The 23,955-nt window shown below is 36.6% G+C and overlaps 1 protein-coding gene across 41 annotated transcripts in view; it reads left to right on the forward strand.

Annotated features, from left to right (window-relative positions):
• Positions 1-23,955, forward strand: part of RIMS2 (regulating synaptic membrane exocytosis 2) — a 479,246-nt gene that overhangs the window by 377,704 nt on the left and 77,587 nt on the right. For 15 of the 41 annotated variants that reach the window (XM_065627842.1, XM_065627847.1, XM_065627838.1 and 12 more), the window contains one exon: positions 7,328-7,428. The exons of 21 other annotated variants lie outside the window; for them this stretch is intronic. In XM_065627842.1, the coding sequence (XP_065483914.1) occupies positions 7,328-7,428 (101 nt within the window). Of the gene's footprint in view, positions 1-2,274; positions 2,311-7,327; positions 7,474-23,955 lie in introns of those variants that run through there. 5 more of the 41 variants (XM_065627833.1, XM_065627834.1, XM_065627837.1 and 2 more) reach the window with 2 other exon arrangements.

Below are 23,955 nucleotides of genomic sequence, written 5' to 3' on the forward strand. Positions count from 1 at the left end.
TGCTTTATTTGGTCAATGGACAATACCGATATTGTTCAGTTCTGCTGCTTCCCACCCGAGTAAGGTCATTCTCACTTCAATCTTCTGTTCATTCTCATACTTCTTCAGACAGCTCTTCACAATACAACAGAAACCTCAGTTTGGAGATTAGGATCCACTGTGTGGACCTTTCGTGTAAAAATCTAAAGGATTTGTTCACTGTAGAGATTTGTAATAAATGTCACAGCATTTCAATTACATTTTAAAATTCAAAAATGTAATTGAATTTTATGCTTGTTAATACTATAGTATTCTTTTCTATAAGCCAATTTGGAAATCTTTTTCAATATACTTTTTAAATATGGAGCAAGAACAAGTGTAAGTCAGACAGGTTTCAAGTTTCCCTTATTTTGACAATGTCTTTATTTAAAGACTCATGGTTGAAAGACTTCCAGACATATGGAGGATGGACTTCTAGGCATCTTAAAAAAGGAATTATCCTATATAGTCTTGGATTTCTGTATTAATATGATATTTCAGACAAAGTAAAGATTTCTTTTCATCATGTGTATGAAATAACTTAGAAATGTCATCGTTCTATTTGAGCTCAAACTCAAGGGTATTTTAATAACTTACTTCATTTGCATTATGTTGGATCAGTGGTATTGCTATCAAATTGCTTTCTGCCTTAGAAAGTAGTGAGGCAATAGAAGACAGTGTTGTATTTGTAGCTTTTATGTTGGTGACAACAATTTTAAAAAAAAAAAAAAGCTTGAAAAGTAAACATGACTATCTCTCTCTGTTTACTATTTTCCTAGCAATATCCACAACCCACACAGATAAAATAGGCCAAGATACCTAAAGCCCAAAGCAGAAGAATGCAAAAGGCCTTATTTATAAACTGTACAGGATGGGGCAGGAAAGGCCGGGGTATAAGAGAGGTTTCAAGAACTCATTTGGTATCCACTCCTTTTCAAAAGAATAGGCTTATGACTTGCCATATCTGTTTCCCATTAATTTGCCTAACAGTTCCACTAGGAGTTGCCAGCAGAAGAACAACTTTGATCCCATAAAGGATGGGATGCCAGATCCTATCAAAGTGTGGTACATTATTTATGCTCTCTGCAGGAACATATTTTTCTTTCTTATATTTCTACCTTGCCACAGTATGATTTCCCTCTAAGTATCACTTCATCCTCTTCTTCGATACCCATCTACAAAATGGTATTTCCTTAAAATATAACAGCTCTGTTTCCCTCTTCAGTCTGTGTTCTGTAAAGTAGATCATAATTTTGTGAGCAACCCTCAATAACCAATAATTCTGGAAAAAATATTTGATTCTTATAATACATGCTATTTTGGGTTTGTAGCTTGAGGGTTGTTGCTCCATATTCATGGGATTGTTTTAATTGAATTTAATATCATTTTGGCTTAGAGTAAGAAAAAGAAACAGAGAGTCTGTTTAAAAGTTAATGTATTTCTAATTAAAGTAAATTTCATTTGACTTAAAGTTCTTTCACATTAATTACCAAACTTGGATTTCGGAGTGCAGTATTTGTGGGCTGCCAAACTATTTGATAGGGATCCAATGTATTTTCATTTCTTTATGACAGAGGAATGCCCTGAGCCATTTACAACCTTTGATATGCATTCAGAATATTTGTTGGCATCAGTTAGCTGGATTTATGTGCATGAACTGGGTTCTGAGTATTGCCGTTAGTGTCTTTGGTTCATCATTTTTTAACTCTAAGACAAGCTACTCTAATATCATCATTAAACCTTTTAACCTGTAGAAGCTATGAGAATATATTAAACCAATGAAGATTTAAAGTAATTATTGGAAACTATTCTGACACATTCAATTTCTATGCTTGAACCATTAGACTGCATATTGTGTGTGCACTGCTTAAAACACACAGCACGAGCAAATTTTTGCTTTTATTTTTATGTCACCCTATTCAAGGAAACTGTAAAGTAACTATGTCTGACACCTGCCTTGCTCTGTTTTGTGTTCAGTGTGTTAATGATTCTGGAAGTGCACAAAATACCCATGGGTTCCCTCCAATAAGTCTTTGATAAGAGTGCACAAATGTATACACTAGCATGCAGTGACTATGCCTCTGGATGTAGAGCACCACACTTGGTTGGTTGACTAAACTCATAAATTTAAATTAATTTGTTGGATTTTATTCATTTTTCCTTTTTAATGCATGATTTATATTACTTTTATTATTATTTCTGCATTTTCTCTCTCCCCCTCTTTTTATGTTACATGTTGCTTTCATTTGTTTATAGAAGAAAAGAAAGCAGATCCAGAGAATGGGGATGCAGGTAGGGTGACTTATTCAAAATATTTTCATGTTTTTGCCCTTAAGTTCTTTGATCTATTATGTTTAAGCAAATGTGTGCCATAGAGTTGGATAACCATTTTAATATATTTTGGCAATTTTGAAATAGACACTAGGAAATGGAAACTGAGAAAGGGCTTTCCCAATTTGATTTCCTTTGCTTTTTTTTTTTTTTTTTTTTAAGGGAGTCAAATTAGGGTGAGAAATGGGAAGGAAGGAAGAAAGAAAGGAACCAGAATCAGCTAAGGAAGGCTCTCATAAACCTTCTGCCCTCCCCACTCCAGGCACAGGGTGTTCCCACTGTCTTTCGTCTCTAATATAGGTTTCTGACTTCCAAAATCTCAGTGATTCTGTAGTCCCCTCATCACTAGTTTTCCTCCATGGCTGTGCTGCTGTGCCTCCAAAATTTTGTATCTCTCTTGTCCATGCCTATCCAAAACTAAATCAGTCCAAATATTTTAAGAGAAACTCCATACTACTTCTATACTCCGGATTTCCCTTTTACTTTCTCTGTGCCCTAGAAGCCCCACTGTACAGCCATCTTCTTCTCCAAATGCATCACCATCACCAGCATCTGTAGTACCCAGGGTAGTTTAATAATTCCCACTGGAAAACGCAATGAAAAAATGAAAAAAACACAGCTCCCAGGTGGTTTTAGTTTTATTTTTTAAATAGGTAGGTTTGCCTTAGGCTGAGCCGGATAAGGCCATTTTGTTGTCCCTTTTTCCTCTGGTGTGGACCACAGGCTATCAGCCTAAGAGTTTTACTCCAGAGAGTAACCGATATTTGACCTGAGGAGCAAATAGCAGTGTTTAGCTCCAGGCTGAATTGAATGACTGCTTATCTCCACTGATTACAGCCCCTTAAAACTGTTAGCATGAAACAGACATTTAGTTTTCAGTTATGAGAAAAGCTTTAAAGGTGAAGTAGCTAAATCTTATTTCAAATTAAAACATTAAAATAACGGTTTGCCTTCAAAGCTGGAACAGTGATTCTAGCACCTGCCCTGAGTCCTGCTGTAGGAATTACACAGCCCACACCTAGACCACAGTAGAAATTATGCAGATGCCACCTCAACAGGCCTCGTGCCTAGGTTCTGCTTTAATAAAAGAATCAGAGTTCCTTCTTCTACTATGTATAATATGCGGTAGTAGTTACAGCTCGAGCTGGATGTCTCTGAAGAAAGGCTCACCTGTCAATTGTTACTGGGTTTCAGTCTCTATAGGTTTCTTGATTTCCTGGTGGCACTTCTGCTTATTCAATCCTGTTCATGGCATCTGGGCTCTTCTCTTCTTCTGATTTGCTCCCACAGCCTCCAGGCACCCTTTTTGTCTGTGTCTTGAGACATTTCCTCTTCTTTTATTACTGAATATCCTATAGTTGATGTTTTACTTGCACTTCCTTTTCTACTGGTTACATTTCCATAGATAAAAACAAAGGTTAACGTACAATTCATGCGACCTAAGGCTTAATTTACTTTAGTCATTAGTGCTAGGCTCTGGCACAGGGTTGCTGTGCACAGCACTTGGGTGCTTTACTCTGGCACTTCAGGACTGTGTTTGCACTGTAGTTCTGCTGCTTTCCCTCAGCACATTCTCTTCTAAAAATATGGAGAATGGCTGGTATTGAATCAGCAGCTGGCTCTTTGTCAGCCAGGAATTTCCCTGTACAGATGAAAACCCCACTGAGCTAACATTCGGGCCCTGAGTTTTAAAACGTTAGAGGGTTGTTTGAAATAAGCAAAGCTCCAAAATATTGCCTACAGCATAATGATCCCAGTTGAATTTGGTGAGTAACACCAGACTTTGTTCTTCCATCAGTCATTCATAATTTTTTGTGTTCCTATGGCTGAAATTTGAGAGGGTCATTGGATATTTCTGTTGGAGGCACAGCTACTATCTAGAAGTAAAATTCTGGAAGGAAGTTAAGGCAGAAGTGTACAAATGAACTCATTTTTGCCTGGCCATAATTTGGTTGTGTACTCTTTGGTACATCATGGCAGTACATGAAAGTATATCAGAAGTAGCTTTAATTTTTCAAGTGTCAGTCTCTATAGTCCTGAAAATGTTTTGTTCTAGGCTGTAGCTAAGCACCTGAGTAATACAGAGGCTCAGTCAGCCATGTGCTACTGTTGCGAAAGCTTATGCTCTTATATTTTCAGCACTATTGATAACTAATAGTTAGATTCAGGTTAGTTCTGATTTGTCTACACACACTCTGTATACACCTCCTGATTACAATGGAGTCCTTAGTACAGGACTGATGTTCAGCCTTGATTTCCAAAATCTTGTTAGCAGCTGAAGCTTCCTAACACACCCAGTTACTGAACTCTCTGGAAGTACCTTCTGCTTCTGCTAACCATCCCCACATAGGTTTCAGCTAAGTGTAGATTTGCCAGCAGAAGTGATGATAATAGCCCTGCATTTCCACCACTTAGTGTGACATGCAAGCGCACTGACCACATGAACGGGAAGTGCCGTGACACTCTCACAACCTTTCCTACTCCCATCCAGATCACAGCTGCGTCTGGCTTTAGTTACATTGAGAGGAGCCTGCAGCAGCCAGTCACCCTGCACACTTGTTCTGCGTGTCAGCTCCATGCATAGTACAACCAAAGCTGATTTTCTGCACTATGAATTTCCCATTGCCCTCAGGATTCCCTCTTTTTGCATATAACTGAACTAACTTGCCTGTTAAAGGCAGTTTCAAAAATACATAGCAAGTTACATTTACTTTTAATAAGCTTTTATGGGAACTGAATTTTTTTTCCTAAATTTTGCGATCTTGTTCTTCTCTCGAGACCAAAATATGCCACCAGTTTTGCTTATTTTGCTGCAGAGGACTCACACCGGGAGATTTTGAGTTATACTTCTCTTTCAACTGCATACTTCAGAGTGGCTGGCTTTGTAGACCACGAGCAATTGTCAACCTAAATTTCATTTTGCCAAATGATCATGGATAAGAATGAATATTTTCACAAGTAATTGTGAAATTTCAAGTTTATGTGCACAAGGTGTTGTTTCATCACTTATTGTAATTTCCTGAAATTTGGCAGAATATATGTGATGTTTTCATAAAAACACTTCATAAGAAAAATAGACAGAATTTCCGTCTAGGTGAAAAACACCTCCTTTGTTACATTATGGAAGAATAACAAGTGAATTTGCAGAATGTTGTGATTTCAGCAAAAGATGATTTCTTTCTTTAAGCAAAAGTTAGAGTATTTTTACTTCAAAACTACTTATGTATTACTTCTGTCATTGGAAAGAAGAAAAATATTTTCCAGTTTAAAGTTTTTGTTTGCAAGAGAGAAAATGTATCTTTAGAGCTTTTAACTAGATACTTAAAATTACTCCATCTTAAAGTTAAATTAGCAAGTGTTTCTTTGGGGCCTATAATGGTTGAGGACAATTGTGATAGGAAAAACTAGATATAGATATTATTTTAGGAATTTTCATCTGCTTTTTCTTTCTTCATTTTGTTTCTCCCTATAAAACACTGCTTTTTCTTTTTCATTCATTTTTGTTTATTTTCATTTCTCTTAAGAGTTTTGATGAAGGTTTTTCATTCACGTTGTTTGAAGGGAGAAAAAATGGAGAGTTAAAAACCAAAAATCAGAAGCCAGAAGGTTTATAGATAACAGTACAGTTTAGCCTTATTGCCTTCCCTCTTCCTTTCACCCTCTTCCTTCCAGATTTCCCCCAAAGTGCTGCAAGATTTAGCTGGCGGGTCTCTTTGTATGTGCTGCCACCATTACTGTTGTCAAGAAAGAAAACGCAAAGCTCAGGGGACCTGCAGAGGCCCTGTGCAAAGCACTGCTTCACTATTAGATTATGACTTAGACCTGAGGTTTACAGTTTAAATCAGATTTATATAGTATACTGGAATCTAATATTTCAATCTCAGTTCCATAAATAAAAGTCCAGATTGTTCAATATGTATAATATACAGAAACTTCTATTTATGACTAGTGGGATTCTGAAATTTTAATTCTATACAACTTTTGTGTTAAAATTATGGCAATTTAAGATAAATATCAGTCAAAATGAGTGCTTTTTAGCATTCAGTGGATAATGAGCTATTCTTGACTCATGCCATGTTAAAGTGGAAGAGAGTTATAATAGTATAATAGTATAGTATAATAGTTAATCATATTTTGTTCGAAGATTTTTTTTTTAACTCCGGGCTGTTGTCTTCCTCTCATTTTTCTATTTTTCACTCTTCCACCTCAGCTTAGGCACTTACTTCCTCATTATTTTACATAGTAAATTGTGTTGTTACATTACCACTTGGCTGAAACCAGCCTGCAGTCATATAGTAAGAACTCATCCCTAACTGAGACTAATCATGCATTTGGTCCAAGAAGAGTGAAACCTTAAATCATTCTTGAAGCTGTATGTCATTAGAATGTAATGTAGTGATGCCACTGGGTCACTCTTTAGCATTCATTTGTACTTCTTTAAATTGTTTTGAGCATACTAAGAATATGCTCAAATGGTAATTGAAAAGTCTGCCAGACTGTGGTTGTTAGTCAAGTAGTAATTTGGTATAAAAATGCTGGTATCACACCGCAACAAATGCAGAACCAGGATCTCCACCAAAAATAAGCAGGTCGTCTTTCCTTTTTTTTAATTAAAAAGAAAAAAAAAGACAAAAAAAAGGACTCAGTTTCTCTTGAATGTTTTTGAAATAGTAATTATCTATTCTGTTCCATTTACATTCATTTCTTCCACATAGTTGATCTCATTTGAATTGTGTAGAAAATACAACACTTATTAAGATTCTGCTGAAATACTTATCTACTGTTTTCCTCCTCTTACAATTTTTTGGTTTTCTGCAAAATTGTAATTCAGAAACTAAAATTATTTACACCGTAATTTAAGTAAATCAGATTTCATCTCTTTCTGTTTAAACTTCCATGAGCATAACTTGAAACTTGGAATTGAGGACTGCTTGTATATTTATTTTCTTTTTTTTTCTTTTTCTTTTTAACTTAACAGGTGCAATTGATGTAGAAGAGAGGAATCGCCAAATGAAAATGAGCAAGTACAAACAGGTAGCAGGATCAGATTCCAGGCTGGAACAAGATTATCATTCTAAGGCAAGGGAGTTTTGTTTTGAAAAGCAACAAAATATGCTAAACTGAAATATCCAATACCCTTTTAGAAAGTAATAGATGAGTGACAGGTTGTTTCTTCAGTAAAAGTTTCTTGTGTGTCTATAATAAAATTATTGGAAATGTGCAGCAAAACCCTTAACACAGAGTGTTCTCGATTGTTAAAATTTAAGAAGGGTAGGTTAAATTAAATAAAAGTGGCAGTGTAATTATCCAATGGAATGAACAATAGAGCTATGATTTAAAAGCTCAAAGTGAAGGAAAAAAAGAGGTTTGAGTAACAGATGGAATGAGAGCTATTGAAACATGTTCATGGCTTTCATTTTGTTGAACACAGCATTATTTTGATCTATTGAATACTGGAAGATGTAGTGTTAGTTTTATAGTGGCAGTTTAGCTTTTTAAAAAGTATTTTATGCATTGACATAAGCTTCCACCCCAGCTGTGGCAGTTTGCCAAAAATCTGAATCATTCATAGTAGTATAGCCCCAAATATACTACCCAAAATTTCCTGCTATCTGGAACAGGGTCATGTCATATACAGTGTGTTAATTAAAATAATCAAGATGTTTTCAATTTAAACTTCTATTATACAAAAATAATTTAGTGTCCTCTAAAGGACTTCATTAATTGAGGTCAGATTGTAAGTGGGAAACGTGAGACTTCTGACCTATAAAAGCTGGCTGAGGAAGAGAATTCTGGTTTAGACTTTTATTTCCAGGATGTAGTTCCTTGCACCAAGGATGGGCAAAGTTACTGTAAACTGAGACTTTTAATATTTGAAGACAAGAAAATGATCAAATTTATTAAGTATTATTAGTTTTGCAAATAATGTAAACTAAAATACTTTATATAATTACTTTCTAGAATGTACATTTCTGTGTGGGAAAATAAAGAGCTTTAACGAAGCCCATGACAAAATGGAAAACACTGTTAATGAAAATAGTTAGAACTGACAAAAGAAAAAGAAAACTGTGAAAATGGCTTAAAATACTTAAAAACTGTGTATGTTTGGGTATTTTACAAATGTAGTTTTTACTACAGAAGGCATAGGAATTTTTATGAACATGTAGGAGGGACTTGGTATACTGTTATGTTTAGATGCTTGTTTTATGTTGACATTTATGGCAAAATTATTTTCAGGTGTGTCTATATTGTTGGCTTTGAAAGGTGTTACCTTTTAGAGATGAGCGTAATACTGTGAACAGACTCCTCATAAGTGTTATGATTGTATGTACCACAAAAAGATGACTATATGTATTGTATGTATAACCAGAGTTATTCTGCCAATTTTCCTGCTCCCTCAATGCTGGACTGAAATTTGAATCAGAAGTAGGACTGGTTTGGATTAAGAGAATAAATGGGCTCTCATGTGGAGGAGCTGGATAGAATATAACTACCTAAGGAAACATTTCCTATCTCTGTTTTTCCATTTCAACTACATCATATTATTGGGCCGAACTCTACATCTTTTATCTTTTAAATTAAATTTTACCTTCAGTATTATTGGAATGTATTAAAAAGGAAAATTATAAATGTAATTATTTTATGAATATGGTGATTTATTTATTGCACACATCGAACAAATTGTCTCCAGAAATAAACAGTTAATTTACTCTTCAGCCAAAGTGTAGTTTCAGTATTTGAAAATGAGTTATTTATTCTATCAATGAGCTTGTGGAACTAGACACTGAATATTCATATATATGTATTAATTCAAAATGCATTCTTAAAATTGTGTAGTTTTAAAGCCATATGAGAACTATAACTCTCATAAACCATGTGAGAGTTCCGTCTTCATTTTTTTACTACCACTGCTTCAATTCCCCTTAATTAAGTGCTTATACTATCTAGAGACAAAAAATGAGTAAGTTCAATTTATCTACCTGGTTTCTACAAAAATTATTCTAGAATAATGAACTGAAACACATATGTCAAATGCTGACTGAAATCTCATGTTCTGCATGACTTGGATTTTTTAAATCTGTCAACTGGCACAAGCAGGCATTCAAGCCTGGCATGCCTGAGAAAGACGTCATTAAGTAGGCATTAAGTGATATTCAGGAAAGCTACCACATGGAATTTTCTTTTACATTTCTGTTCTATTTCTTTCTTTAAATGGAAGTCAACAGCAACTGTATGTTGATTCATGATTACTTTGCGTTAAGAAAAAATATCCTTCCTTGCTAAGAAAGCAAAAGCTATACCAGTAGAAGCTATATTAAATATTAAAATAGGCATCCTGTATTATACCCCTAGTTTTGTTCTACCTCTGGAAGTCAGTATTAGAGGCTTTAGAGGAAGGTACATACACTTCTATGGTACATAGTCATACACTGAGAAGCCTGTGGGAAAAGTTTACTTCCAGGCATCTCTATTCTTAGAAGCTGCTGATACATGAAATTGAATTTCCTTTAGAATTTTTCCTTGTGACTGATAAAATTGTAAACTTTTTTCTTATTAATCATATACATGCCTCATTATTTTTGGAAAACTAAGTATTCTGGTTCCGTAATATTTTGTGTACATTGAGTTTCACAGGTTATGTATTGTGTAAAAGAGATATTTCCTTAAATGCAGAAGTTGCTTAGTATGGTTTCAGCACAGACATAAGGAAAGCAAGCAATATATTTTATTTTCATGTAAACATACTTACAACTAAAAAGACATGAGAGAAAAAACAGTCTGGGCATTAAGGATTAGGTAAAAGTATTTCTGGTATGGGAACACCTATTTATTTCTGAATATTGAGTACTATTAGACTTGTACTAAATAGGATATATACTGAAGTCTGAATGGCAGTGCTGGTAGAAGCTGACATGCAGGAAAACCTGAGTTCTGGTAATACAGAAAAAAAAAGCACAGTAGCACAAGAGTGTTCCACCAGAGGAATAAATAGCCATTTATCATATGGTAGTCCTGCAACAGCAGCCTGATCTATGTAATTTTCCTCAAGAATCTTTCTAGGACTACTTTATTTTTCGACATAAAACTAAGCTTCCTGGTTTTAAAGTGTTTAAGCAGGAGGCACTGTGAAGAGGGAAGGGCTAAGATAGGAACCCAGAGAAGCCAAGCAAGCAGCATGGTAGATTCACTTTGTTCACATTTTGTTGAACTGGCTTTTGAAATCGATTCCCAAACTACCTCTCAAAACCTCTCTGAAACTCTCTGCCTTGCTTCTTGCTTGGTGCTGCTGCCATTAGCTCTTCTACCAAACAAATCAATAGTGGTACACTTGGTGAGTAACTCCTTCCCCTGGCCATTCCCACCACTGCTCAGGTTCAGTGATCCCTGCTGACCAAGGAAGGATGAAGGGTGGGAGGAATTGTGCCATTCCTCCCTCTTTGCCTCCATGACTGGAAATGTGCCCAGTGGGTTTACTGGGGAGAGTTGAAAAGCTTTATTACTACTTTATTCTCAGTAGTACATGGAGTCCTGGAAGTGTTTGCAATCAGTGTGAAATCAATATATAATCAAGAGAGAATTCCATCAACTCAGGCCATATTAGCCACTACAAAAGGGTCTGAGTAAATAAAAGCATTGAATGCTAAACTACAAGGGTCTGGATTTATGCAGGAGTTAGAACAGTCAAAAATGTTTGTTTTCTTTAGGAACGAAGGTAAAACAGAGACTAGAAAATAGCTGACACACATTTAAACCTCGAAGTATCATGAGGCTCATTTTATTTGTTTTATTAGGAGAAAATAATGACCTACAAAAAGGCAGAGAAATCCAGTTATATAATATAGCAATTAGTAATAGTCAGTAATGTAGTAATTAGGAATATAGTATATTAGAGCAACAAAGAATGGAGTTGGGGTAAAAGAGGTAAAAGACCAGATAAAGACTGAAATTTTTGCAGAACTAGTGATAAGATTATTTAGCCAAATGTAGAAAAGAGTACACCAAATAGAGAACAATACAGAAGACCAAAGAGGGCTTTCCTACTCTAATGATTCATATTGATGATAAAACTGAAACTTTCTACATCATCAGATGTATGTTATATTACAGTTACTCTTAATCAGTAACCACAATTCAAGTTTTAGATATGAGCATAATTGTCTGTGTTTGGTGTTGGAGACTAGTATATTAGGCATACTAGCGTGTTACTTTGCGATCTTCTAACCTGTTAGCAAGACCAAGACAAGTTAAGCTGTGAAAAAGTTAAGCATGCACTTAGCTTATTGGAGTAGTGCAGATGCAGCTGAAATGCCCTTGGAGCATGCGGACACTGAAAAGGTGCAGTTCTTCAGGCTGAGAGACTTTGATTCAACAATGAATTAAGTACCACCTTATGGGTTATCTGTGTGAGAGAATGTGCAAAAGGTAAGAGCTGTAACACTGGAGGTGGAAGATCTTGAGTTTGAATACATCAGAAGCAGATCTCCTTAACTCCCAGTCTTGTCACAATGTCCAAAATTGTCCAAGAACTGCCTTTTTCCTCTGAAACCTGCAGTAAGTAGTTGTGTCATAGGTACAGCTGCTGTGTTATCCTTTGAGCTGTGTTGTTGATTAAAAAATCTCCATCCCCGGATGGATGCGAGGAGAAACATAGTGACAGAAGATGAGGGAAAGGCTGAGGTACTAAAAGCCTTCTTTGTCTCAGTTTTAATAGTCAGAACAGTTGTACTCCAGGTACCCAGCCCCCTGACCCAGGAGACAGGGATGGGGAGCAGAATGAAGCCCCAATAATTCAAGGGGAAATGGTTAGTGACCTGCTACACCACTTGGACACCCACAAGTCTATGGGGCCACATGGGATACACCCAATAGTGCTGAGGGAGCTGGCAGAGGTGATCACTAAACCACTTTCCATTATCTATCAGCAGTCTTGGCTAACTGGAGAGGTTCCGGTTGACTGGAAGTGGACAAATGTGATGCTTACCTACAAGAAGGATCAGAAGGAGGATCTGGGGAACTACAGGCCTGTCAGTCTAACCTCGGTGCCAGGGAAGGTCATGGAGCAGATCATCCTGAGTGACATCTCACGGCACATACAAGAAAAACAAGTGATCAGGCCCAGTCAACATGGGTTTGTGAGAGGCAGGTCCTGTTTGACCAACCTGATCTCCTTCTATGACAAGGTGACCTATCTAGTAGATGAGGGAAAAGATGTGGATGTTGTGTACTTAGACTTCAGTAAGGCCTTTGACACCATATCCCACAGCATTCTCCTGGAGAAGCTGTCAGCTCATGGCCTGGATGGGTGTACTCTGCAATGGATGAAGAACTGGCTGGAGGGCCGGGCCCAAAGCGTTGTGGTGAACGGAGCCAAATCCAGTTGGTGGCCAGTCAGGAGTGGTGTTCCCCAGGGCTCAGTATTGGGGCCAGTTCTGTTTAATCTCTTTATCAATGATCTGGATGAAGGGATCAAGTGCGCCCTTATTAAGTTTGCAGGTGACACCAAGTTGGGTGGGAGTGTTGATCTGCTGGAGGGTAGAAAGGCCATACAGAGGGATCTGGACCATCTGGATCATTGGGCTGAGGCCAGTTGTATGAGGTTCAACAAGGCCAAGTGCTGGGTCCTGCACTTGGGTCACAACAACCCCAGGCAGCGCTACAGGCTCGGGGAAGAGTGGCTGGAAAGCTGCGTGGTAGAAAAGGATCTGGGGGTGTTGATTGACAGCCAGCTGAATATGAGCCAGCAGTGTGCCCAGGTGGCGAAAAAGGCCAACAGCATCCTGGCTTGTATCAGGAACAGTGTGGCCAGCAGGACTAGGGAAGTGATTGTCTCCCTGTGCTCAGCACTGGTGAGGCTGCACCTTGAATACTGTGTTCAGTTTTGGGCCCCTCATCATAAGAAAGACATTGAAGTACTAGAGACAGTGCAGAGGAGGGTGACAAAGCTGGTGAGGGGTCTGGAGCACAAGTCTGGTGAGGAGCAGCTGAGGGAACTGGGGCTGTTCAGCCTGGAGAAAAGGAGGCTGAGGGGAGACCTGATCGCTGTCTGCAACTACCTGAGAGGAGGTTGTAGTGTGGAGGGTGTTGGTCTTTTCTCCCAAGTAGCAAGTGATAGGACAAGAGGAAATGGCTTCAAGTTGTGCCAGGGGAGGTTTAGATTGGATATTAGGAAAAAATTATTCATAGAAAGGGTTGTCAGGCATTGGAACAGGCTGCCCAGGGTGGTGGCGGAGTCACCATCCCTGGAGGCGTTTAAAAGGCGTTTAGACGAGGTTCTTAGGGACATGGTTTAGTGCTAGAGTTAGGTTAGGTTATGGTTGGACTCAATGATCCCGAGGGTCTCTTCCAACAAAAATGATTCTATGATTCTATGATTTAATTTAATGGTGTTTTGAGAATGCCCTTGTCTCCTCCTTAAAAATCCAAACACAACAACAAAGATTGCTAGAAGAAACGTGTAACTTTCCTTCTTTAAATCCTTGTGGAGGGGGAGTTGAACAAACCTCCAAGCTAACAGGACAATGAGAACTTTAGTATTCTTAGTGCATACAAGCTGCAGTTGATTTATGTTGGTTTTGAATTGGCAAGTGGTTTTGAAAATTTTAAATTTAGAGTTTGGGATTTCTGGGAAGATTATGATATGCCCAGTAATAATTTTATAATTTATAGTAATTATTAATATACCTCTTTGATCCTATAGTTGTTCCTTACAACTCATGTTGTTATGAATGTAAATAGAAATATTCAAAATACTGAATAAAAAATGGGGTGCAGCTTAGATAAGCAATAGTCCCTCAAAACAGTGCAGCAATTGGAAATCTAGTTTATATACGTTTCTTTTCCACATAACAGTATAAATTTTAAAATTTTAGATCTGGATAAAACATGTAAATAAGAAATAATTAGAAGGGAACTACACCGAAGAATAATTGAGAAGGCAAATATTAACACCGACAATATTACACACAAATATTCCATGCAGATAATTTCTATAAAATACCTGTAAAACTAAGGGCCTAACCAGTAGCATTTGATAGGCTTAGAAACGGGAATAGCTGTGCGTAGTTTTATGGGGTCCCTTCATCTTCCCCTTCTCCACACCACTAAGTTCTTTGCTTCAGGAAATAAACCAGATACCAATTAGGCTGACAAAGAATTCTTCATATGAGGAAACTATTTAGTTATTACTTGTTTCATAGCTTTCGTGCTTTCCTATGACCTAGTCAGTAGTTGTACTTTTGGACAAGAAGCTTGCTTGATAGCTAAACCAGCTGTCTCAACTGGACGGACAGGTCTTGTCACTCTCAACAGCCTGTGAGTGCTCAAGTTACCTGATCAATCATGCTCATTTGTGGTAGGTAAGGAATTTAACTATTCGGTGGCAGAGAGAATCTCTCTGGCCCATAGTGCTGATAGCATTTATATTTTCAATCATTTCAATTATTATATTTTTAATGTAAAAAAGTTTGTGGAATAAATTGCTGATGTTGTAGTTCTGATTCCTATAAATACAGGATTTAAAGTTCAGTTATAAGGCTTGAAAATATAGCTAGATTAAATAAATTCAGAATTCTAGATTTGAGCTCTATACGCATGGTAAGGTAGAAAACATCTTTTATTTCTATTTTTATCAAACCGTGTTTTGTTGATGGGTTAAAAGTAATTTAGTGACTTGAATACAGGTATGGATTGGTGTGATTTCTAGTATTTTCCTCTTTAGTCAATGATATGCAAACTCTCAGAAAATATATCTGTTGCTGTCATTTTTCTTCTTCATTTAATTCAAACTCTCTTAATTAATTTTGGTTTTGATGCTTTTCTAATTTATTTTTTAATCTTGACTGTCCATGTCTCTATTAGAGTTTTAGGGTATATTTAAATATAATACTGTGGTTAAGACACATACTGCATTCGCATATTGTAATTACAGCTAAAATATAAACATCTCAAAGTAGACTGATACTGGCTGCCTTTATCTGTCAGCAGGTACTTTCTGTTATCAGCCATTTTCTTAGTTTTTGTGTAAGCTTCTATTGCTAATCATATATCCGGAAAGCAGAGGTTGAATACAATATTAAATGTTGTTAAAGAACCTTATAATTTTACAATTGATCTGAAAGATAAAAAATTACTCCTGAAAGTAAAAAACCAAAATTATCAGTCTATTTTGGTACTGAATATTCATTAGTTATTGGAGTTTATTGAAGAAAAAAGAAAGGAATTTTCAGTAGAAGAAAATTACTTTTTTCTGTTAAAAAACCCCCTAAGTGTAACACACAGTCTTGAGGTTTACTCTTACAGTAATAATTTAAATATTCTTTTGCATAAAACAAATATTTTCCAGGAAAAAAAAATCACTCTATCTAACATTCATAGATATATGTCAAAACATATCAAAAGGTTTCTATCAAAGTCAGATTCAAGTAAGTAATTGTAACCATTCCATTAATAATCACATTTTTAAATCACATTTTTAAATCACCTGGGTACAGTTTTGACCAACTTCCATCCAGAGTAATCACTGCAATTTATTTTAAATCTTTTTAACCTTTTTGTAATAGAAGATATTTTCCTTTCAGAACTGCTTTATATGGACATGTGGATTGCTAAACTGTTACTCTGTTTTGGTTTACAGTAGCCATCTTTTCATACCAAATTCAATAATTCCTGTTTACACTTCTTATCTGAATTTAAGATGTAAAGTTCCAAGATACTGTTGAACGGAGTAACAATTAATGTATAAATGCTATGCTTGAATTAGTTATCTAAGATATACTGAAACTGATGTTATTCTGATAATAAAAGAGAAAATCTGCAGAAAACAAGAAAGAAAAATAACTGGAAAGTATATACTAAATATCTGGGTGCCAAAGTTTGACATTCAAAAATAGAGAATATATGAAGTTAATTGAATTGCTGCAACAGTCAGGGATCTCCAAGAAATATAAATAATAATCTATAATATGATAACATATCACACCAGACTGCAGTTTGTGCTACTTAATTCTGTGCCAGGCAGAATAGGTGCCAAAAGAACATTATTCACATTTGAAAGATAACAAGGGCAGAGCACTGTTTCCAGCTAGATGGAAACATGTTTGCTAGATCAATTTGCTAGGCTATTGACCTTGAAAAATCAAGGAAAGCATGGCACGCAAGTAGAAAGGATAGACCTGAAGTCCCAATGGAGCGCTTGCATGGAGCCTGCTTAAACGTGTAGGGTTCAAAATGAGGAAGCAGGATTTTTGGCTGCTTCACAGGGGTGGTTCAGAGGCCACCAAGCACTACAGGCCCGGGGTAGGAGGGCTGTAACAACCACCATTATTCTGTAAAAACTGTCTCTGCACAATGGAGTTAATCGAAGTAGCGTTAGAACCTTGGGGTCTCAGCATAGGGAGGTCTTTTGTAAAGCCTCTAAGCCTTCAGCAACACTTCTAGTGAGATGTAACTAAAACATGAAATTATCTCTGTGGCCCTTCTAACCTATGGTATTTCTGACTGTCATTTGTTGGAAGTAAAGTCTTTGCTTACAAAAAGTAATATTGGTTTAGTTTTAGGCAATAGAACATTTTTTTTAGTAATACATGAGAAGGAATACTATCCTCCTCCTGCAGATGGAAGCAATTGTTTTAGCAGAGATTTCACTGACAGTCTGAAACTGGGGAATAATAACAGGAAATAACAAAAAAAAATCAAAAGCAGTTCTAAAAATTTAATGCTTACTTCTGAACAAAGTAATGATGTACCCAAAAAGTGTTCCTTTTTATAACATAAAACGTAGAACACTTAAAATATTGCAATTATTGCAGCAAACTTATTCTACTAGTAGTATTCCAAGAGAGTAGAAAATGAAATTTTGGACAAAATTATCAAATAAAGTTAAAGTCTACATAAACAAAACCTCCTTCTCCCCCAAAAAAGAGCACTTTGTCCTAAACCTTTTCCTTGTATACATATAGATTTTTCTTCTAATAATCTTGAGTCACGCTGAAAAGAAGTTTGGAAATTGTGTTTCTTCCAGAGTCAGTTTATGTCTAGGAAAAAAAATCATCTATCATACAGCCAAATATACACAATTTTGTCATGAAGTTCAACTTGCATTGTTACAGTAAAATTGATCTAATATATATATTTTTTCAAACTATGTCACATCTTTAAAAGATGTTATATTCATTTGCTCATGTAGACTATCTTAGATCCAGTAAATTTCAGGGAACCAGGATGTATCATCCTGTTTCAGTTCTCTCTTGAGTGACACATGCCATCAGGTAATAAACAATTATAGTCATTTGCATACTTCTGCAGTTTAACCTGAAACAACTATCTAATTAATAAAATCTGCACTTTGCTTACTCTAAAAACAAAATTCAAAACACTGTATCTCAGAGACAATAATGTAAATTCACTTCTGGTAAACAGGCTGACTTTCGGCTTCAAGAGTTATAAAGAAGTAACTTGGGTGCTTTTTAGGAGTCAGTTAGAAATGTTTCCTCTCCCACTTCTAAGCTATTTTCTAGTCACATAAATTTAGGAAATGCTTTGCTAGGGCTATGCTAAGGAGACACCTGTAAAAGGAAAATAATTTCAAGAGTTCTAATAATTCGTAGACATTAAAGGTCTTAAAAATGTTCACAGAATTTTTTGCCCACAGAATAGTTCCAATATAGATAACTGTCTTGTGAAATTGTCTAAATTTCTCATATAGTTACAATTGAATTATTTTTTTCTTTATTTTCTGGAAATGTTACATATTATTATCCTACTGTTAAAATGGTTTATGTGGTGAAGTTGAAGCTGTAAGTAATGTTAATAGGTGTTGCATATTTTCTGTAAAAGTGAATTCAAATTAACCTTACAAGCAAGCAAAGAGGTAAATTATTATAGTATTTACAATGCGTTATGACAGACATAAGTAATACTTATTTTCTAATTACTCCCTCTTTGAGAACCAAAGCACAATGACTAAAAAGAAAAACAGAGTTCAGTTTTTCTGTTCCCTAGGAATAATTTGCATGCTCAGGATCTCCCTGCAGCCTTTTTTCCCCTAGTTGCAATATGACAAGGGTAAAGCTGCTGAGGAAATACAGCTTAGGGAAAAGTAAGGTTTTCTAAGCAGTTTAACTTGCCTATGGAAGGATAAGGAGATGGTGGCGTCTACATCTTGCAGATTCGTTTCCCCTTTAGCTAGACATGAATCGGCAGAAAATTTATAGACTAATTATCAGCTGAGCTCATATATTTCTTATTGTACAGGGATTTTCCAAGATGTATGCCAATAATCAGTGAAAATAAGAGATTAAGAACAAAGATTATGGACCGTCCCTCAAATTATGCTTGATTTTGGAGGCTACCCTCTAATATCCATGGATTCGAGGACTTACAAAGTGGAATCATACAAAGATGTATTTATATCCTGTTCTTGAGCAATTATGTTATTTATAGTCCCTAGGCGGTTCTGCTTACAGGAATAAGCACTCACCAGATGGCCCATGTGTCAATCCAGATGTTCTCTTCAGCATGAATTCCTCTGAAGGTGCTGAGTTGCAGGATAAATTTGGTGAAAGTCATATATAAATGTTACATAGAGAAAGTTCATATCTCTGTTTTCAAACCATCAAGTATACTGAAATACTTAACAGGCTTTTTGGGTGAAACAAAGTGTAATGAAAAAGAAATTATGTGATAGGAAAAGATGGTGGCCTTTCCATCTTTTTAATTTGTTTTTGTTTTTACAAGAGACTAAACACAAATGAGGGAAATGTAGTTAAAAATCCAAGTTAAATAAGAACTCTTTAAAATGGATATTGTTTGACTTCCTAGCTTGTGTTTGCAAAGTAACATCTCAGAGAAGCCCAAATTAGGTAGAACAATCAAAGACAAAAGAGGATTTCTTAAAATAGAAATCGTGCCTTGATACCGTCTCTAAAAATTAAGCTGTTGCCTGAATGGTGAGACTGTACAAAATACAAGAGATTTTGAGTGCACTGGTGACTGAAATGGCATGCGAACCACTTGAGAAACACAAATACAGGAAGCACACTTTGATTCTGTTTATCCAACGTAAGTAGGATTCACTACAGTTAGAAGACCAAAAAGGACCAGAAACAGAATTAAGAGTCATCACTGAAACCGCACCCATTGAACAGTGAGTTAACCGTAGGCAGGCTCACCAGTTTGTCGTAAAAAACGTGCTGGAGTTCACCAGTAGATAAAGCACTGGAGATGCCATTAAATGCAATTGCACAGTAAGATTGTGAAGCCCTGAACACCTGCATTTTTGTAATCACCCTGACTTGAGCAACTCAAGTTTTTTACAGTGAGCAGTGTCCATGATGATGCATCTTCAGAAGACTTGGCACGGTGTTCTGGAATGCTAACAGATTGCTTATCTCTATCTTAAATAGATTTTTTCCCTTTTGTATAAGACAGTCAAAAAGTTAATGGGTGGTAGTTAAAAAGATGCTGACAAGTTTGATAAAGTCTACATGAAGAATTAATTACCCACTATAACAAAGCCAGACTGTGGACCTGTTTCTCTAAAGTAAAATTTGGTGACTTACTTTACCCTGTTTTAAATAGCAGTTAAAATCAGGAGAAGGTCAGCAGTATGAAAGGGAATTTGAATAGCAAATGTTTCAAATAAATCTTAGAAAAATCTTGGTTTTATTTTCTGTTTTGCCTGCTTTCCTGAATTACTTTCACATCAGAAAAGGAGGACTGATTGTTGGACATCCTTCTGCCCTTAATTATCATTCAAGTGTTCTTCTTTCAAAGCTTTTATTTATTTACCTTCATATTATATAGACTCATATTTCTTCAAGATCTTTGCTTTTGTTCAAAAATTGTTGGGAATATTCTGGGTACATGAGAACATTCTGTGGTTCACCTAAAACTTGTTAAGGCATTTTGGAATCATCAGATCATGTTACGAGGTCAAGTCCATCCACAGAACATGTGAGATTTCTTATTCATTCCAATTTAAATAGTCAACTATAGCTGTTTCACCCTAGCTATATGCTATACATGGATCTCTTTCCTATTACATTTAATCTGTCAGAATCAACTAGAACCATGGAAAAGATCATCTTTAATATTCAGACTATGAAAATTCTCCTTAAAAATCTCAGTTACTTTCCTTGAGAGATAATGGAAATTAGTTATCTTCATTTTTAAAGTAGATGTCTAGTTATATGGTACATGAGGCATACTACTGAAGAACAGTGGTGGTAGCCTCTTTTTATTATGAAATGTCACGTCCCAGAGTCCTGTTCCAATTAACGGAGTAGAAGCTCTCTTTATGAATAGTGACTTTAAGGTAGCTTTTCATGTGATATTATGAGACATCTGCTTGGCCATTATAAACCTTGTATTTTCACTCCAGTGTGTAACACATCTTGGATTGCCTTTTAAGAATTTGTTGAGGTGATGCCTGGAATTTTTCCTGTGTTGTTTTACTTGTCTTTTACTTTACCTTAAACAATGGTTTTTTAACCACTGTGGTTTTCATACGAGAGATGGGATTTTAAACAGAGTCTTTGTGATTTTGAAGTGTCTTTGGAAAAGTTTGGTAACTTTATATCCCCCAGCAGAATGCTTGCAGTGCTCTCTCCTTTCAAAATTTGGAAAATTTGATCCTGACTTTAAGATGTTTTACTTTCAGATTCTGACTTGAAGATTTTTTACTTTAAGATTAAAAAGGGATGCTTGGTTCCCTAGACTGGATGAAGCTAACGTTGTGAATTAATTCTCTATCAATAAGAACTTAATTTCAGAATAGATATCAGCGCAGCTGAAATTAGAAACTGACTGCAGGAACAGATTTTTTTTATAGGAAGACAAACCTGTTGACAAGATAATTCTCAAGCTCACTAAAAGACCCAAATACTTCTCAAGAGCTGCCTTACTGCTTTCTTCTTTACAAAATATTTGCAGGTTCTGTAAGTTCTCCTTGCTGTAATCCCAGGGTATTTTCTAGTGTTCACCTATATTTATTTTATATTGTGCACTTAGGGAATTCTTAAAAAAATTGCTCCATATGCCAATATATATGAAGCAGATGATTTTTTGTCTTTTGATTTGGCTTGCCTCTGGACTACCTCCCTCTAGATTTCCAGTTGTTCTTAGACAGTGATCCATTGGTGGCTTCTGCATTACTGCTGCCTTTGCAGTTTCTTCCTCAGCTCCTGGATCTCCTTGACACACAGGACAACAGAGTAATTTGGGTTGGAGGGGACCTCAGGAGCTGTCTAGTCCAACCCCTAGCTTAAAGCAAGGGTCAGCTTGGAGATCAGTACAGGTTGCTCTAGTCAGGACTTGAAAATATTCAAGGATGAATACTGCACAACTTCTCTAGGCAACCTGATCCACTGCTTCACTGTACCTGTGGTAAAAATGCGCCTTCTTACACCAGTCAGAGCTGCTGTGAATTGCTTGACTCTGTCTTTTTGACACCCTCCCTGTACGACCTGGCAGGCTGCTGTTAGGTACTCCCAAAGCCAGCACTTCACAAGGCAGAAAAAGCCCAGCTCCCCCAGCCCCTCCTCACAGGGCAAATACTGTAGCCCCAGTCATCTTGGTGGCCCTCTCATAAACTCATTCTAGTTTATTGATGTCATTGTTGTACTTTGGGTCTCAAAACTGGATACAATATTCTAGCTGTGGTCTAATGACTGCTGAGTAAAGGGGAATAATCACTCCCCTTGATCTACTGGTCATGTTACAGTCAATACAACCCAGGCTGCCTTCCTCTGCTGCCAGAGCCCACTGCTGACTTGCTTGATCTTTTTGATTGTTCATTTTTAATTTACTAATTTAGCAGTAGGATGCTGTTTGCAACACGGCATAGGCCCATAGTGAAATTAGGTTCTAGCAGCTGCTTTGTAAGAATGTATAGGTGAGCAGTGGTTACTGAAACTGACAAATAGACAGCACTAAACCAGTAAGGGTAAGATGTGGGAACTTTTGAAGTAGGTGTTTTTCACATGTTCACTAGAAATATGGATATTCCTTTTGACCAACATGTTTCAATTTGTGGCTAACTGTATTGGAGATTAGGACTGGTTAGAAGGTGGACTTTGCAAATGAGGTTACAGTCAGTTCTTTTTATTCAAAGTAGAAGTAGACTGGGATGGTTTTAATAATGGGAAAATATGATGTAGAGTAAGGAAAGGATGTACAGAGAGCCACTGTTCCTCCAGCTAGATTTACTGGTTCAGGCACCATACAGCTCGGAATTAGCAACACCATGTGTAGCTCTCTCTTTTATGCTACTGCAAGACAAGAATTCCAAGGGACATATAGTAGGGCCAAGGTCAGAAGATCAAGGGGTGCCTGATGCAAAGCAAGAACTGGCTGAAGGGAGAACAGGGTTGGAACAGTGCTGATGGGACTCATCAGAAGCAAACCATCCTGCTAAGAAAGCAGGATTCAATAATTAGGAATAAAAAGGAGGAAGATGGGATAGGATCCAGGATGGCAAAGCAGAAGTAAGGATTGGCAGCCAAGAATGAGTCTGAGCTAGAACTGGTTGCAGCTCCATATTGAGAAGCCCAAGGCAACTGTGGAGCTTATTATATACCTAATACCAAAGCAGTGCAAGAATTAATCTCCCTGGTTAGTCCTTAAATCTCCCAAGGGACTGAGGGATGCCATGTGCAGCTGACAGCTAAAGCAGGGCTGGCAGAGGCTGACCTGGCCAGCTGTACCTCAGTTGCTTTGATAGAGCCTGACAGGAGTGGTGAATTGGTTATTGAGTTGGCTAAGTATGAATTACATGCAAAGGTAGATTCATTGTAGCCTTCAACTTGGGTTTGGGCATATGCAAGCTACAGCTAAACATATATTCTCTCTACATATTCATTTCTACATGCTATTTTGTAAAAGTGACTTATAATCTTTTACTTTATAGAAAGGTGACACTGTTGTTGTAAATATTATTTGTTTTTTCTTCTAATGGCAGACTTCATGAGGCAGCCATGAACAAAGGTTTTAGAAAGAATCAATCCATTAACATTTATTCCAATTATGCATAGTAACTAAAATTTGTAATGTCTTTACAGGCTGTCAACTTACACTGAAAGCTACAGTTGAAACTGCAGACCATTTCATACAATTCTGTGCTCTGGCTGCTTGAGAGCTTTTGTCAGCACAGCAAAGAACTATTGAAACAGTCCAGAACGGTTCTTTAATCTTCTTGTGGTAGCACAATGGACAATTGTCTGAAACATCTTCTCAGCATTTTGATCAGTAAAAACATTGGCCAGATTTGCATGTCCCTATGTAAATGCTAGCAAAAACACCCTGATGAGTAGACTACTAGAAAGAAAAAAAACAAAACCAAAACCTAAACAACAACAACAAAAACCAAAAACCAAAAACCAAAAATGTGGCCTTTCAGTCGTATAGTAGTAGTTCACAAAGAGGTCAAAACATTTGCAGAGGTTGTTGTATTTTTCAGCTTTAATAATCTTGAATTCATCACTACAGGAAAGCAATGTATTGCAGTTACAAGGTATTGGCACAATTGCTTAACTCTCTCTTTGTTAGGGTCTCCAGCTGAATATTTTAAAAATGCAGAGGAAGGGGCTTTTAGAAACTCTAAAGCTTGTT

Source organism: Caloenas nicobarica, chromosome 2, assembly GCF_036013445.1.
Source record: "Caloenas nicobarica isolate bCalNic1 chromosome 2, bCalNic1.hap1, whole genome shotgun sequence".
In the NCBI taxonomy this organism is placed as follows: domain Eukaryota; kingdom Metazoa; phylum Chordata; class Aves; order Columbiformes; family Columbidae; genus Caloenas; species Caloenas nicobarica.